Source organism: Bombina bombina, chromosome 10, assembly GCF_027579735.1.
Source record: "Bombina bombina isolate aBomBom1 chromosome 10, aBomBom1.pri, whole genome shotgun sequence".
NCBI lineage: Eukaryota > Metazoa > Chordata > Amphibia > Anura > Bombinatoridae > Bombina > Bombina bombina.
Genome location: NC_069508.1, coordinates 112,869,140 through 112,887,936, shown reverse-complemented (window position 1 = coordinate 112,887,936; position 18,797 = coordinate 112,869,140). Strand labels below are relative to the sequence as shown.

Here is an 18,797-nt window from a genome sequence, read left to right as displayed (position 1 = left end):
AATTTACCTGTAAAATAAATATTAACCCTAACATAGCTACAATGTAATTATTAATTATATTGTAGCTATCTTAGGGTTTATTTTATAGGTAAGTATTTAGATTTAAATAGGAATATTTTAGTTTATAAATGAATTAGATTAATTTAATATAAATTTAGTTAGGGGTGTTAGGGTTAGATAGAGTTAATATAGTTAATATAAATACTATAGTAACTATATTAACTATATTAACCCTAATATAATTAGGGTTAATATAGTTAATATATATAATGTAATACCTATATTAACTATAATATACTTAGGGTTAATATAGATAATATAGCTGGCGGCGGGGTAGGTAGATTAAATAAGGGGTTAATCATTTTAATAGAGATGGCGGCGGTGTAAGGGACTTACATTAGGGGTTAATAATATTAATATAGCTGGCGGCGGTATAGGGGGATTAGATTAGGGGTTAATAATTTTTATATAGGTGGCGGCGGTGTAAGGGGTCAGATTAGGGGATAGATAAGGTAGATGACAGCAGTGTAAGGGGTTCTAATTAGGGGATAGATAAGGTAGATGGCGGCGGTTTTAGGGGCTCACAGTAGGGGGTTAGTTTATGTAGATGGCGGCGGGGTCCGGGAGCGGCGGTTTAGGGGTTAATAACTTTATTAGGGATTTCGGGGGGGGGGGATCGCGGTTGACAGGTAGATAGACATTGCGCATGCGTTAGGTGTTAGGTTTATTTTAGAAGATCGCGGTTGACAGGGAGATAGACATTGCGCATGCGTTAGGTGTTAGGTTTATTTTAGAAGATCGCGGTTGACAGGGAGATAGACATTGCGCATGCGTTAGGTGTTAGGTTTATTTTAGCAGCTAGTTTAGGGAGTTACGGGGCTCCAATAGTCAGCGTAAGGCTTCTTACGGCTGCTTTTTGTGGCGAGGTGAAAATGGAGTAAGTTTTCTCCATTTTCGCCACGTAAGTCCTTACGCTGCATATTGGATACCAAACTGCGCGGGTTTGGTATACCTGCCTATGGCCCAAAAAACTACGGGCGACGGCAGAAATATACGCGCGTAACTTCTAGGTTACGCCGTATATAGGATACCAAACCCGCGCAAATATTGGCGTCGCCGGCTTTTGCGTGCGACAATTTTTATCGGATGGACCCCACGATTTTAAGACTTTTTCAAATTTACTTCCATTATCAAATTTTGCATAATATTTTTATATGCACACTTTTTGAGGCACCAGCTCCTACTGAACATGTGCACAAGCTCACAGGGTATGCGTATACTTGTCTGTGATTGGCTGATGTCTGTCATAGGGTACAGGGGGATGGCAAATAAAAGACAAAATACATTTGTCAGAAAAAAAATCTACTGCTTTTGGGAAATTAAGAGTAAGTGATATTGCATTGTCTTTTTATTATGAACTTGTAAATTATGCAATACTACTGTATTTAGTGGTCCTTTAATAGATTCCCTCATAAACATGGAGTATTTGAACATGTTTTGATGTGGGGTTAACACATGGGACTAAATTACTGTTAAAGGGACATTAAACCCCAAAAATCCTTTCATTAATCAGATAGAGAATACAATTTTTAAAAAGTTTACAATTTACTTCTATTATCAAATTTATTTCATTCTCATGTTATTCTTTGTTAAAGAGATACCTAGGTAGGTAGCGTGCACATGCCTGAAGCACCACATGACAGGAAACAGTGCTGCCATCTAGTGCTCCTGCTAATGTATAACATTGTTCCAAAACTGCTGCTATATAGTGGTGCAGACACGTGCACACTCTTGAGCTTACATTTCTGCTTTTCAAATAAGGATAACAAGAAAACGAAGAAAATATGATAATAGAGGTAAATTAGAAAGTTGTTTAAAATTTGATGTTCTATCTAAATCATGAAAGAAAAAAAAATGGGTTTTAAGTCCCTTTAACAACTATGGAACAAAACAAAGAACCCTTTGATCTATACTGAAAATTTTTGTTGTGAAGAACGTCACCAATATATGTTTTTTTTTTTGTTTTTTTTTAAATTATACCAAGAATGATAGAAAAGCAATTGATCAATAGGATCAAATAACATTATCAAATAATAAAGCAACTATAAAAATTTGTACTGTGACATTAAATTCCAATTCACTCTTAGATCTTTGCATTAATTGAGATAAAATATGAAAATCGTACGTGTTAGTGATAGATAGAAGTTATTAATAGTTGTTAAAAAGCATTTCTGGCTTAAAGGGGCATTCCAGTCAAAATATAAATGCACATAGATTTATTGCATCTTTGAATTGAAACATATTTGCAATATACATGTATTGGCAAAAATGCTTCTATTAAGAGTTATCACTTGTTTAGTGTTAACATTTTTCTCTGCACGTGCATGTAAAGCATATCTAGATATTTTCACTGCACCCACATTTTAAATAATGCAGCCGCTCAGATCATCAGTGGGGCTTGTATCATGAGAGCAATTAAGAAATTGAGTCATTACCAGATGGTACAAGCACCTTAGCCTGTCCGAACAAGTGTTGTGTTTAAAATGCTGGTGCACGGTGCATACTTAAATATACTTTTGAAACAGCTATAGTTTTTATTAGAAGCCTTTTTGCTAATGCATGTTTATTACATAATTGCTTCTGTTCAATACCAAAATGCTCCCATGTGGTTTCCAATTTTGGCTGCAATGTCCCTTTAACTTTGTTCTGAAAGTAATAATATGTAAACTAGTGGGTTCTAAACTTTTATGTATATTTTGAAAGTCTCTTAAAATTCTCTTTCACATTAGAGACATTTATGTTAAGGTAAAATTTTAGCTTTAAAGTTGTAAAGCTTTACTGATCTTTACAAGAGAGTAAGATTAAAGAAGGATTCATTTCTAAGCTCTATTTAAGGAAAAAAAAAGATAATATATTAATGCTTTCCAAGATAGAACGTGAGAGCAGACAGACTTGATATGGATGAATTAGTAGTACTCGTGTGTGTCATTGTAGCAGTGAAAACTCAAGGGAGAAGTCACATTGAAAGTCAAGTTGTTAACAGGATGATGTATTGTAGATTGAATTGAAGTCAGGTACACAATGCAAAAGAAAGAGACTTAAACACAGGCATCTTCCCATAGGAATCTTTTAATAACGTATAGAAAATGCATTAAAAAAAGGATCTATACATCAGCTAACAGCATCCAGGACTAGAGATACAAGATTAAAGAGGGTTGTTAACCCTTTCACAGGCACCTCTCTCAGGCGACTTCTGTATGGCAGTTAGTATCTGCGTACTTTGGCCCCCTTGCCCTTAAAACAATCAGTCACTAATAAAGGTGACCTATCAGTGGATAATAATGTATGCTATCATACCACTGGTATCTCAACTTATAAGGTGACTTATTGCTAAGCATTTATAACCAGTCTGTTTAGGTAATGATGTTTTCACTGGGATCAAAATGTATTCGGTCTGAAAGAAACACTTAACACAAAAATGTTGATATCATTAGGATAAATATTTAGCAGATGGCAAATCATTTCAATTAACCTGTACACTATAAGGTCATAGGTTACAGTTTTGACCAATCCAGCAGTTCAAAATCCATCAACTAAAGGGAATTATATGATCCTATTCAAAGAGTCTAGGGAACAGAAGAATGGGTTAATGAGTCCTGGGGTGCTGTGTCTTCAGTGCTAAGTGGGTAAGCCCCTCCCTTTAAAAGGTATTTAACTGTACAAAGAGATCTCCATTGGACAAAAGAATCTGGAGCTGAAAGGAGAGGGGGTAGGGTTTGGCACACCATATTTTGGAGAGATCATTAATATTCAGAGAATATTAGATCTCTTGGCACAAAGGGGGTAGTGCTGGTTCCATATAGGGCTGGATGAAGGAAGGTTAAAACTACACCAATCCTGTATAGAGAGGGAAAATTTACCAGAATTGGTGGCATGAATATAGGTTATTAGAGGACACAGGAAGAAAAAACAGGACTGTGTAATAAAGGGTCAGTAAAAAATGAAAAGGGTGGGTGATCTCTTGAAAGAATGATTTTGAGTCTGAAGTAAAAGGGTTGTGTTGCAAAACAGAGGGAACAAATAAAAGTCAGTGGAGGTAAGAATGTTGAAATAGATGCAAATAGTTGAAAGGTATATGAAGGATTAAAATGGGTGATTGGTGAATTAAATTCTCTGCAGGTAAATTTGAACAAGAACAGCAATAGACAGATGTTCATAGGAGAAATATGAGCTCAGAGAGGAAGGGATCTCTTTTTCATGGAGCGGTGATTAAATGGTCGCATCTTCATTTCCACAAAAGGGATGGAAAATTCATGACCCTTCCAGTGATACCAGTTAATCCCCTGTAAGAGAAAGGGAGAGAGGAAAAAAAAGAAAGCGAAAGATAGATAAGTGTAAAGTCTTTAGAGTTAAAAGGTTAAAACTGAGTCTGATTTAAAGGGACAGCGAATTCAAAATGAAACTAATGTTAATATATGTACATTCTAAAATGTAACCCCCACTCTGCTGAGCATCAGTGAACAAGTGTCAATAGATGTGAAAAGGAGGGACAGGACCCAACGCTACAAAAAAATACATTTTGAAGGGGGAGAGGGGGGGGGGATGGGATGCTACACTACAGAAAAAAGGAAAATAGGGTGGAGTGAGGCTAAATAATGATCATGGGAAGAGGGACCCCTAAACTACAGGAAAAATATTAATACACAAATCAAATAAATAAATAAATAAATAAAAACTGGGTGCTGGCAGACAGCTGCTAGTGTCTAAAACGGCTGACACAAGTGGGAGGGATGAGGGTTAGACAGCTCTTTGGGGGGAATCAGGGATGTGAGAAGGTTCAGGGGGGGTCCCCACACTTCAAACATATAAATAATAAAAAAAGACTTAAAAAAAGAAAAAACTGTCTGCCAGTACCTAAGATATTGACGAGGTGTGTGGGTGAATGGGGGAAGAGAGCTCTTTGGTTGGGAACAATACTATTACCCTTACTAGCTAACTAATTAACCTCTTCACTGCTTGGAATTTCAGAAGTGTGGTGTGCAGCTGCAATTAGAGGCCTTCTAATTACCAAAAAGCAATGGCAAATACACGCATGTATGCTATTTCTGAACAGAGAAGCTTTTACAACCATTTGTGTTATGATTGCACAAGCGATATGTAAATCATTTCTGTGAGAAACCTAAAGTTTGTGAAAAATTAACAATTTTTTTTTTATGTGATCACATTTGGTAGCAAAATAGTTGCATGAAATATACCAAAATAAAAAAAATATAAGAAAACAGATGTCTACTTAAAGGGACATGAAACTCAAATTTTTTCTTTCATGATTCAGATAGAGAATACAGTTTTAAACAACTTTCCAATTTACTTCTATTATTTAATTTGCTCCCTTCTCTTGTAATCTGTTGCTTTAAGGTTTATCTAGCAAAGCTCAGGAGCAGCAAAGAACCTAGGTTCTAGCTGCTTATTGGTCGCAGCATATATATACTGATTGTCATTGGCTCACCCATGTGTTCAGTATGCAACTAGTAGTGCATTGCTACTCATTTAACAAAGCACACATGAATAAAGTCATCTAGCTGTGAAAAACTGGCAAATGCATTTGGCTTCGAAATTAGCATATGAGCCAACTTAGGTTTAGTTTACAAATAAGAATACCAAGAGAACAAAGAAAAAATGATAATAGGAGTGAATTATAAAGTTGCTTAAAATTGCATGTTCTATCTGAATCATTTAAGAAAACATTTGGGTTTCATATCCCTTTAGAACAAATATATTGTTTTGATAGGTTAAAAAAATGCTCTATTTCTGTTTAAATAGAGTGATAGCAAAAATGCTAATAATTCTCTGGAACATTTTATTTCTCTAAAATTCCCAGTACTGAAGGGGTTAAACATAAAAAGAAGACAGAAGACAATTATTTAATATAGTTATCTAACACATTTCCTCAGAGACTGACAATCTTCTCAAGCAATTTTTAAAGGGGCTTACAGATCACAAAACCAATGGTAAACTAGTTATCCCTAGGTAGTCAAATACATTAAAGTCAAATACTCAATCTCTTATAAATGCTGGTACAAGCATAAAATACAATTAAAACAAGCCCTTAAAAGTCAACACTTAAATATATTCAGAACCTCAAAGATAACAGAACCATATTAAAAAAAATTGTGTCAATAAAAACATAATTATATACAGTTCAGTAAGTTAAACATATATATTTGAAATTTATATATATATATATATATATATATATATATATATATATATATATATATATATATATATATCAAGAAGGGCACTCTCAGGATTTGTAAATTCAAATAAAAAGACTTTATTCGTACATCAACATAGAATAATCGACGTTACGGCCTCTATCCGAGCACGTTTGTTTTCTAAACTGGGAGTTTGGCTATACAGCCATTTGAAGATTTAATATGTCCTGATGAAGGCTCGGATAGGGGCCGAAATGTCGACTATTCTTTGTTGATGTACGAATAAAGTCTTTTTATTTGAATTTACAAATCCTGAGAGTGCCCTTCTTGATACAGATCTACATAGCTACACTTTGAGGATTGCACCCAGGTCTACTACACACCACCTTGGATGGAGTACTGGGCCACTGGCTAATTGTTACTATATATATATATATATATATATATATATATATATATATGTCCAAGAAGGGAGAACACAATCTAACAATTTTCTTCTTATGCCAAGGTGCACTTCAAAATAGTACAAATCCACATCCAGAAAAGGCGCTCAGTGGTCTTATTTAAATAAAAAACAAGTGACTGATGAGTCATTGGCTTTATCCGTTCACATACAGTATGTGGCCACACTTTCTCACACAATTATTTTAAATTTGAAGGGGAATACTTCCTCCAGATTGCTGGCATGGCCATGGGTTCAAACATGGCACCCACTAAAGCTAACCTCTATATGGCTTGGTATGAGCGTAAGCTCATGAAGCCATTTATGCACCCAAAAATACAATACTACACCCGCTACATCGACAATGTGTTTCTGGTGTGGAGGGGTAGTATATTGGAATTGCAGGAGTGGGTGTCATGTTTGAACTACATGGTGTGTCCTATTCAGCTTAAGTTAGAGTTTTATTTACAGACTGTACATTTCTTGGATTTGAACATGTTTAAAATTGATGCCTGTGGTGGATGCCATTTTGGCACATTGCTATATACTGATTGTGATGTTTCTATACATACTCCTAGAGGCTATGAAGACTATGTGTTATCCTATATTATGGGTTCCTAAGACCATGGGTCACACAGACCCACTAACATAGGTTGGGGTATTGCGCATTATCATGCTGCTCATGTATATTTTATACGTAATCTAAGGTCAGTGATTTGTTAATATGTTACAATGGGTCATTCATGTTTCATCTTGTAATTGTCTGTTGCAGGGATGGAGGTATGACTTCTGTGAGAATATGATGGCTGTCATACGGATCGTGCCTGGGTATTTACTATGATAGTGACTGATGAGTCATTGGCTTTATCCGTTCACATATGTGTGTTTCTCACACAAGTTAAGGACTATCTGTTTTTCTCTACACTGATGTGCTAGGGTTGTTAGGATAGTGCCCTATGCCTTGCCTACGATGTTGCACTTAGCCATTAGCGCAGATGCATGGATTTGTTTATTTGGTTGCCATGGCAACACCTGAACAGGATTGGTGACGCATCAAGCTGTCATTGATGACGTTACTCACACGAGGCAGCTTGGGCGAGAGACGGCAGGTAATTAATGCCATTGGATAAGGTATATAATGTTTGAATGTATGCTTACTTGCCAATTATTTTTAGGTTTGCGTTGTTAAACCTGGTGTAAGACATTTGACAAAGGTGCCAATGTGCGCCGAAACGTTATGTCTTTTAACATTTGCTTAATAAATATTGTTTTATATATGTTTGTATATGTCTAGGGTGATTACATAAGCCTGTGCACCCTTCCCTTGCTCCCAGTTTGTTTGGATTTGAGAGCTTGCATTGTGTGGCTGTTTTAGGGTCCCAGGTATTGGAAAGGACCTTGACGTGGTACCTGGGCTTGTCCCATTTGGCCAGATGCGGGAACTAACCTTTCCATTTTTGCTTTTAAATCTTAGCTGAGAGCTTGTAAGTGAGTGCTGGGCTTTCTCTGTGTTATATATATATATATATATATATATATATATACTGTACATCATTTACATAATTTAAGGCATCTTAGCAAATATAATGTGTCCAGATATATTGAGCTGTTGATAAGGTTTTTGCTGAGGGTGTGCTGTAAAGGCTTTGAAAGAAAAAAAAAACAAGCTACTATTAAAGGCATAGGGCTTGATTATCAAGCTATGCTGTTTTCAGCACACTGTGGGGTCGATTTATCAAGAGTCTGTCCGACATGACCCGCTCAGCGGATCATGTCCGACACACATCGCTGAATGATGAACTGCTTGTGCAATGCTGCCCCTGCAGATTTGCGGCCAATTGGCCACTAGCAGGGGGTGTCAATCAACACGATTGTATATGATCGGGCGGATTGATGTCTACAGCCTCAGAGGAGGCGCATGAATTAAGAAGCAGCGGTCTTAAGAACGCTGATTATTAACTCCTGGTTCCGGCAAGCCTAAATGCTCACGTGGAAACAGCTGCTTTGTGGCCGATTGACAGCTTGTTAAATTGGCCCCTGTATCTTAAATGCCCTTTTATTTTTGTTTGCATAGGTTTTCCTTTCAGAGTAATTAATGTTTTGAGTATTTTGATAAAAGCTCCCCACCTTTTAATTTTCCGATAAAAAAGCTAAGCTGCTTATAGTCTACTGTACCTGCTTGAGTGTATTTAATTTCAGTACTAAACAGAGATAACATTAGCAGTTCTGCTTTACTTGCAGGCTTAGCCCATTTTTGGTCATGTCCTGGAGAACAGGTGCTAATGAGCAAAATAATTTATTTGAAATTCAAAAATACACAATAAACAGTTGAAAGGACACTGAAGTCAAAATAAAGTTTTATGATTCAGATAGAGCGTGCAGTTTTAAGACACTTTCCAATTTACTTATATTATCACATTTTGCATAGTCTTTTTATATTCACACTTTCTGGGGAACAAGATCCTACTGAGCATGTGCACAAGCTCAGAGGGTATACATAGGGTCTGTGATTGGCTGATGTCTGTCACATGATACAAGGGGACGGAAAATGGGAGAAAAAAATCACTAGAGAAAATGGGAGAACAAAATATCTACTGCTTATTTGAAATTTAGAGTAAGTGTTATTGCATTGTCTTTTTTATTATGTGCTTGTTAATTATGTAGTTCTACTGCATTGAGTGGTCCTTTAAGTGGATAACGAGTATACCTCTTGATTACATAATTAAGAAACTAGGAAACATGTAACTGTTGGAGATATATAACACTATGAACAAATAAATATCTCCAACGTTTATATGAAAACCAAAAAATATTTCATGATTCATATAAAACATACAATTTTAAACAAGATTCCAAATTACTTAAAAGGACATGAAACACAATTTTTTCTTTCATGATTTAGGTAGAACATACAATTTTAAACAACATTCCAGTTTACTCCTATTATCAGATTTGTTTCATTCACTTGGTATCTTTTGTTGAAGGAGCAGCAATGCACTACTGGTTTCTTACTGAACACATGGTTCATACATCGGTATATATATAATATATATATATATATATATATATATATATATTGTATATATATATATATATATATATGTAGCCACCAATCAGCAGCTAGAACCTAGGTTCTTTGCTGCTTCGGAGCTTAACTAGATAAACCTTTCAGGAAAGGATAACAAGAGAAGGAAGCAAATTAAATAATAGAAGTAAATTGGAAAGCTGTTTAAAATGGTATGCTCTGTCTAAATCAATTCTGACTTTAATGTCCCTTTAAATTAGCAAATTTGCTTCAGTCCTTTGGTATTCTTTGTTGAATAAGCAGCAATGCACTAGAGTAAGATAGTTGAAGACATTGAGTGATCCAATGACAAGTGGCATATGTTTACAGCCACCAATCAGCAGCTAGCTCCCCATAATGCATTGCTGCTCCTGAGCTTTCCTAGGTATTCTTTTCAACAAAGGATACCAAGAGAATGAAGTAAATTAGATCATAGAAGTAAAATGGAAACATTTAAAACTGTATTTTTGTGTTTCACGTCCCTTTAAATTTTCATTGCTAGAACACTCCTCTTCTGCTTCTGATAAAGATACTTGAGTATATGCATAAATGCCTGCTTCTCACTGGTTCACAACCTGTCTCATCTTGAGTGGTACCGCAGCATAAACATGATTATGCAATTAATCCCTTTAGAGGGGTTAACAAATGTGTTTCATACATGCTCTAACTAAAAAGAAGTGGGGGGATTCTCCCTCTTAGAAAATGAATGTCACTGAATATTCTTTATATTCACTTTGTATAACAACTACAAGGCCATGGCAATACTGCTAACTACCATATGAAAATAATTAAAGGGCCACTAAACCCAAAATCTTTCTTTCATGATTCAGATAGAACATACAAATTTAAACAACATTACAATTTACTTCTATTATTTATTTTGCTTCATTTTTTAGATATCCTTATTTGAAGAAAAAGCTATGTACATGGGTGAGCCAATCACATGAGGCTTCTATGTGCAGTCACCAATCAGCAGCTACTGATCATATCTAGATATGCTTTTCAGCAATGAATATCAAGAGAATAAAACAAATTAGATAATAGAAGTAAATTAGAAAGATGTTTAAAAATGCATTCTCTTTCTAAATCATGAAAGAAAAAATGTGGGTATCATGTCCCTTTAAGCAAATCTGATAATAGAAAGTAAGTTGGAACCTTTTGTAAAATGTCATGCTTCTATCTGATAATGAAAGAAAAATATTCATGTCTCATAAAGCATCTCAATAGATTTAAAGAGACATTAAACCCTTTAAGATTGTAATATAACATGTTTAATTATATGTAGTAAAAAATCTTTGCAATATACTTTCATGAGGGCTTACATAATATACTATAACCTACCTACATGATACAAATAAAAATCATGCATGTATAAAAACCTATGAACAATGATACATTTTCCCTAGTACTCTCATGCAACTACAAAGATTTAAACATATTTTCTCTAACAAAATAAATAAAACACAAAGTGAGAGAATCACAAACATTAGTCTGATGTACACTAACATGTTGTTAATTCATACTTAAAGGGGATATGAAATCCAATTTTTTTTGATTCAGATAGTGCATGTAATTTTAAGCAACTTTTTAATTTACACCTATTATAAATTTTTCTTTATTCTCTTGGTATCTTTCTTTGAAAAGCAGGAATGTAAGCTTAGGAGCCGGCCCATTTTTGGTTCAGAACCTGGGTATTGCTTGATAAATGTAGCCAACAATAAGCAAGTGCTACCCAGAGTAGTGAACCAAAAATGGGAGTAAATTATAAAGTTGCATAAAATTGCATGCTCTATCTGAATCATGAAAGAAAAAAATTGAGACATAAAAAAACAACATCTATCCTTCAGGATTCAGAAAGAGCATACTTTCCAATTTACAAATGTTATTAATTTTGCTTCATTCTCTTGGTATCCTTTGAAGGAGCAGCAATGCACTTCTGGGAGCTAGATGAATACATTGATAAGCCAATGATAAGAGGTATATATATGCATCCGCCAATCAGCATCTAGACTCCCAACTCCTGAGCCTAACTAGGCATGCTTTCCAACAAAGGCTGCCAAGAGAAGGAAGTATGGCCATATACCAGTGGTGTGTCCTTGGAGCCCCCCCCCCATGCACTACATTGCAATTGAAGGGACCCGGTAAAGGTAGCAGAGATAACTGATAAGGTCACACAGCAGACTCTGTAAGACCTGAGGGTTTAAATGGTAACCTTTACTTCAACCTTGGGACTTTTTACTCCTGCCTGAGCTTATTTGTTTTAAAAAAAAAATAATCTCCTATTAAATTTAGATCTATTTTAATGACCTAAGAAGTTCTGAGCATCTTTACAGTATATTGCAATGTTACATGTGTGACATTTCCTTGCAGTCTCTATGATGAGAGTCTAATAGCTGATTTTGGAAAACTCTTTTTTGTTCCCATATAAAACTATTTCATTCCGATTCCTTATTTCAGATTTTATCCTAGTTATTATGTGCTGTGATTTAGGTTATTTATATGCTATTGTGTTAGTACTGTATGGCTATTTTAAACACATATTGATTAATCATTTTTTACATATTGATTAAAATTCACATTTTTATTTTATGAATATATTTTATTTAATAATATATTTGCTGTGTGTATTGTTCTTTTTAGAACGCACTTTTAGTTATTGCTCTACATTGTTCTGGCGGCTAGGGGGAAATCCATTTACATTTCCAGAGAAAGGCTTTAAATTGCTGATAAGTTGTTAGTGCTTGAGATGAATTATTTTGTGCTCACTGAACACATAGAAGTGTTATCGCTGCCCTCAAAGGGACAGTCTACACCAGAATTTTTATTGTTTTAAAAGATAGATAATCCCTTTATTATCCATTCCCCAGTTTTGCATAACCAACACAGTTATAATAATATACTTTTAACCTCTGTGATTATCGTGTATCTAAGCCTTTGCAAACTGTACCTTTATTTCAGTTCTTTTGACAGACTTGCAGTTTAGCCAATCAGTGTCTGCTCCCAGATAACTTCACGTGCACAAGCACAGTGTTATCTATATGAAATATGTGAACTAACACCCTCTAGTGGTGAAAAACTGTTAAAATGCATTCTGAAAAGAGGTGGCTTTCAAGGTCTAAGAAATTAGCATATGCACATCCTAGGTTAAGCTTTCAACTAAGAATACCAAGAGAACAAAGCAAAATTGGTGATAAAAGTAAATTGGAAAATTGTTTAAAATTACATGCTCTATCTGAATCATGAAAGTTTATTTTGGCCTAGACTGTCCCTTTAAGCAACTGATCATATTGTATTTCTCTTTGTAAGTATTATGCCAGACCTGTTGGATGGGTCGGACACTGGTGAGTCACATTGCATAATTTCTGTGTTTAATTTTTTTCTTTATTATAATAAGGATTTTTTTTTACATAAGGTCCACTAATAAAAACCAAGATCATTCAAAAGTATAGTGAAATGGATGGTGTTGCCATTTAGTTCTTTTACTCATTTTCCTAATTAAAGGGATAGGAAACCCCTAAATTTTCTTTCATGATACTGATAGAACATACAATTTTAAAAAACGTTTTTCTATTATAATATTTGATTAATTCTCTTATTATCCTTTGCAGAAGGATCATTACACTACTGGCAGCTAGCTAAACACATCAAGTTAGTCAATCACAAGAGATATGTGTGCAGGCGCCAATTATCAACTAGCTCCCACTGGTACAGGATATGTGCATATTCTTTTTCAACAAGGGATACCAAAAGAACAAAGCACATTTCAAAATAGATGTGAATTTAAAAGTGTCTTAAGATTGCATTCTCTATCTGAATCATGCAGACTTAATTTTGACATTCCTATCCCTTTAAGTGGATTGCTGATGGGCTGCTCTAACCAATATACTATTGTGCTGGGTGTTCTATCATTGTTACTAGCTTAAAGGGAAACTGAAGCCACATTTTTTCTATTGTGATTCAGATAGCACATGCAATTTTAAACAACTTTCTAATTTACTCCTATTATCAATTTTTTTCATTCTCTTGGTATATTTATTTGAAAAGCAAGAATGTAAGTTTAGATGCCAGCCCATTTTTGGTTAACAACCTGGGTTGTTCTTGCTGATTGGTGGATAAATTCACCCACAAATAAACAAGTGCTGTCCGTGGTGCTGAACCAAAAATTGGCTGGCTCCTTAGCTTAGATGCCTTCTTTTTAAAAAGGAAAGCAAGAGAACGAAGTAAAATTGATAATAGGAGTAAATTAGAAAGTTCCTTAAAAGTGCATGCTCTATCTGAATCACAAAATATTTTTTTTTTGGTTCAGTGTCCCTTTAAAGGAACAGTCAACCCAAAAAACATATTTTCATCAATATACGGGTGCTACAACTTTTTTTTAAGGAAAGTGCACGTGAATATATAATAATTTCCAATCCCTCTGTAATACTCATTGGGGTATCACTGAGAGCTACTTGGGTGCCAGGTTTGTGAACGTATACAGGAGCTGCAATTAGGGTTGCCAGGTGTCCCGTATTCAACTGAACAGTCCAGTATTTTAGCAGGCTGTCCAGTAAAATCTGTACAAAAATACTGGACACTTCTAGGCCTTTATACATTAGAAATATGGCTCAAAAAGAAGTTGCACTGTGCATTTTCTATTGTATGTGTTACAGACAACAATGGTGGGTGTTCAATCATTACTGGGTGTGTTCCTCTAGTAGCCAAGGGGGTTACATCGCTGTTCTGTACATGTGTTACTGGCAACCAAGGGGATAAAATGATTGCTTAGTTGTGAGAAATATATGTGGTGGGATCAAGGGTGGGGTCTAAAGTTGAGCTTTTGTGGAGACATTGTGTGGACCCAGCTACGACCAGTATCCAATCACCTATAAGTCGTCCGGTATTTTTATGAAGCACAGCTGGCAACTCTAGCTGCAATACCTTACCTCTGACATCATGGGCAGAAGCACATGGACATTAAATTGTCATCAACAAAGCAAAGGTTACAAATGCGCATGCAGTGATAAAAACTTCAACTGAGCATTTGATCAGGAGTGAGTATTCATGATAATATTTATGCAAAACACTCATTAAATGCAGTGTAGCGATTGGATATAGTCAAATTAAGCTGCACTATGCTATGCCCGTTATTTTAGTAGGCTGGCTTGATTTCTGCACGCTGGAATATTTACAAGATTTTATAACAAATTTATATCCATCATATTATTTACAACTGTACTATCAAGATACACTTTTTTAAAAACTGTTAAAAAAATAAAAGTTTACTGGTACTTTAATTACTGTTTTGTGATCTATTAAAAGCAAAGAGATTAAAACTATGCTGGCTGTGTGCAGTCACAAGGTTGGTTAGCGGGAGTATTACAGTTTTAAAGTAAAATGTTTGCGCACAAGCGAAATCCGATGCACGCTAACTTTAGGACTTCAGATATGGCAACCACACTAACTATTTTTCCCCTTAGGTTTTTTTTGCAAAGCGTGCTCCGTTGAAGCCTTAAACTTATCGCTTGCGCACTAACCCAACACCACATTAGACCTACAGTGCTAAATCCGTGGGTAGTTATGCATATTCCAATGTTCTTCACAAATGTCTTTTAAATTTTGAAATATATATATATATATATATATATTTATATAAAGGAACATATTTTTTAAAATAAAAAAGAACATTTTCTATGTGAATAATATTGTAATGTAAAATATTTACAGTAAATATACAGTAAAACACATAAAATTAAATAAAATTTATGTTTCTTATTTTCGGGTATTTGAGTGGAAAGGGCTCCAAGGTGTGTGTGTGTATGTATGTTTACAATATATATATATATATATATATATATATATATATATATATATATATATATACACATATAGAAATACATAAATGCCTATATATATATATATATATATATATATATATATATATATAGACATAGAAAAAAGCGCACTCCAAGGGATCCTTATTCAGGCACTTTTAATAGTAGACTATTAAAAGTGCCTGAATAAGGATCCCTTGGAGTGCGCTTTTTTTTCTATGTCTATTTGCTGTTTTTGCTGCACCCAGGGCATTGGTTTGAATTGTTAGCTTGGAGTGCAATCTTCTTCTACTTTTATATATATATATATATATATATATATATATATATATATATATATATACATACATACACATATTTTGACATATATCGTATATACATTCAAATACCTTGTCATATACTATAAACCTTTAAAATCATATAAAATTGTTAATATTTATATTAATAATTTTTATCAGATAGTGTATATATGAGTGTAACACTTTTTTATGTATTTATGTTGTGTTTGGTGCACATTTTATTTGAACTCTTTACACTAGGTCTTCAGTCACCCAAACACAATGCGCGCTAAATTTGTTTGCACTCAAGCAACCACGTAATATGCACGCAACTCGAGACACTTTTAATCTGGCCCTATGTATTGGAAAAGATTTCAAATGAGTTAAAGTGTATATATTTTTCCTCTAGGGGGCACACTTATAATTAGAAATATAGCTGCAAGCAGCAATAGAGGTGGCCAAGCGCATCACCTTTGCAATGTTATAAAAGCAGCTAAGCTACAATGTAAAGCCATACAGCAAGTTTTATAGCACTAACACAAGTAGTTGCAAAGAAAACACATTTTCTAAATGTTTGCGTTTTTCAAGATGGCTGCCACACCATATTCCTAATACTTTCACCACAAACAGATGTGACTGTAGGCCATAATATATGGTTAAACAGCAAATTTCCCAGCTTTAACATAAGCGGTTGCAAAGAAAACACATTTTCAAAATTTTAGAGTAAACCAATATGGCTGCCACAGCTTGTGACTAATTCCTTCAACATAAACAACCGTGACTCTAGGTCAAAATATAAGGTTATACAGCAAGTTTCACAGTTCTAACATAAGCGGTTGCAGAGAAAATAGATTTTCGAAAGTTCTGCGTAAAAAAAATGGCTGCCAGATCATATGATATACAGCCTTCATATTATGCACAATAGTTCTCACCATAGATGTCAATAAACATAACAAAAATAAAGCATTTTGTAAAACGGTTTTTGTTTTATTATTAATTAAAAAATATTGTTAAACATTTTTGAATAATTCAAAATGGCTGCCAAACCACATGACCTATCAACTTCTCTTGAACAAATCTGAATGTTAGTCATAAGACAACTCTATAAACAAAATTTCAATTCTGTCCCATAAGCGGTTTCGGAGAAGATTTTGTATTTTTTAAAAACAGTGCATACAAAACAAAATGGCCACCAAGCTATGTAATGTATGGCTTTCAAATTGCACATAATAATGCTAACTATAGACATCTACAATTTGCAGAAGTTTCATGAAAATTTTCAAATGTTTTATTTCACAAAGGCGACTGCGCAATGCAAACTTTGACTGCAATATTGTCTTTGGGGGTCATGTCTATGTGTAATCATGTGTCTACTACACTGTAATATAGTTAAATAGTGCAAAACTAATGCATAAAGTGCAAATTTATGCAATTAAAAGTTGATAAAAATGTTAATTTCTCATGGCAGCCATGTTTATTATGGAAAAATTGCAGTTTGAACAAACTTGGTAGAGGACATTGCAAGGAGCATATGTGTAAAATTGTGCATTGTTGAACTTAGCAGTTTCAGAGAAGACAATGTTTTAAGATTTTTGCAAAATTCAAGATGGCTGCTACATCATGTGACTGAGGCACTTCTCTTGAGCAATAGAAAATCTATATCATAGCAGCAGTGAGCACAACAAGTTTCAAAGTTGTAACATAAGCAGTTGCAGAGCTGAAGATTTTTAAGAGTTTGTCGAAATTAGTCGCAAAATGCGATATGGCTGCCAGATCATGTGACCTATGAGTTCAATGTTTCCTGAGATGTAGCAGAGCAATAGACTGTACTAGCATACTTGATTTCAAGAGCTTTGCATTAGCAGTTCAAGAGTTTTATAAGCAATAGAAAAAGCAGCGGAATAATAATATGTGATTTTCGTACAATTCAAAATGGTTGCCCCACTATAAGACTTAATCGCTCCTGAAAAACAATCACCTAGATTACAAGTTTTGCATTCGTGTTTTAACGCTGAAAAATTGTCATTTCAGCATTAAAACAGCACCGCAGTAATTACAAGTCTTGTCGGTATAGCTGTACCACAAGGCTTTTAGCTTGTAACGCAACGTCAGTTCCACACACATAAAAATTACGTTTATTCATGGGACTTCCATAGCGCAGCCATTACAAGTTTTGCGGTGATGCTAAAAAGCTTGTGTTACACCCTAAAATGACAAGATCCGTTTCGCAATCTGAGAGCAGTAGTTATGAGTTTTAAACAACAAAACTGTTACATAAAACTCATAACTAAACTGTTACAAAGTACACTAAACACCCATAAACTACCTATTAACCCCTAAACCGAGGCCCTCTTGCATCGCAAATGCTATATTAAAGTTAAACTATGAAGAGAAAAGGAGAGACAGCGCACTCTCGATTTAAGGTAGAATTTATTGACAACACACCAACACACTAGTAATACACTTACTAAACTTAGAATAAAAATGAGCCTGATAACAACAATATCAAGGTATTTTAAGTGGGTCCGTATCTGTGCGGTCAGCGACTGTGCTTCTAAGCCTGCAAACACTATTCCGTTTGAAACTCCAGGCTTCCAGCACTTCTGTACACGCTGACGTCACTCTCCTATGAATTCTTACAATGGACAAAAAGTACACAACGCGTTTCGCCGATGGAACGCCTGGCTTCATCAAGAGTTTAATGGTCCTTTCAAGAAAATGTCCTTTATCTACAGGGGTTCCTCAACAGGTATTGGTTAACTGTGATCGGGGCGGACACAAAAATCACAGATATATGTTTAAGAGAGTCCATATTTAAATGGGACAAATGGTAAATGAGCAATTAAAAAACAATTAAAAAGAGGAAAAAACAACACTAATGGGAAACATAAATACATCAGTAAATTGCATAAAAACATGTTAAAATAAAAACATTATATATAATTAAATGTGCTACAATTGATACTCATATAAAAAGTTATAAAT

The 18,797-nt window shown here is 34.7% G+C and overlaps 1 protein-coding gene across 1 annotated transcript in view; it reads right to left on the bottom strand.

Moving 5' to 3' along the window:
- Nucleotides 1-3,113: 3,113 nt before the first annotated feature.
- The window catches only part of TNR (tenascin R), a 1,235,916-nt gene continuing 1,220,232 nt past the window's right edge, over nucleotides 3,114-18,797 (bottom strand). Inside the window, 1 exon segment of the mRNA XM_053693306.1 lies at nucleotides 3,114-4,343. Within this exon segment, the coding sequence (XP_053549281.1) occupies nucleotides 4,233-4,343 (111 nt within the window). The 3' untranslated portion in view covers nucleotides 3,114-4,232.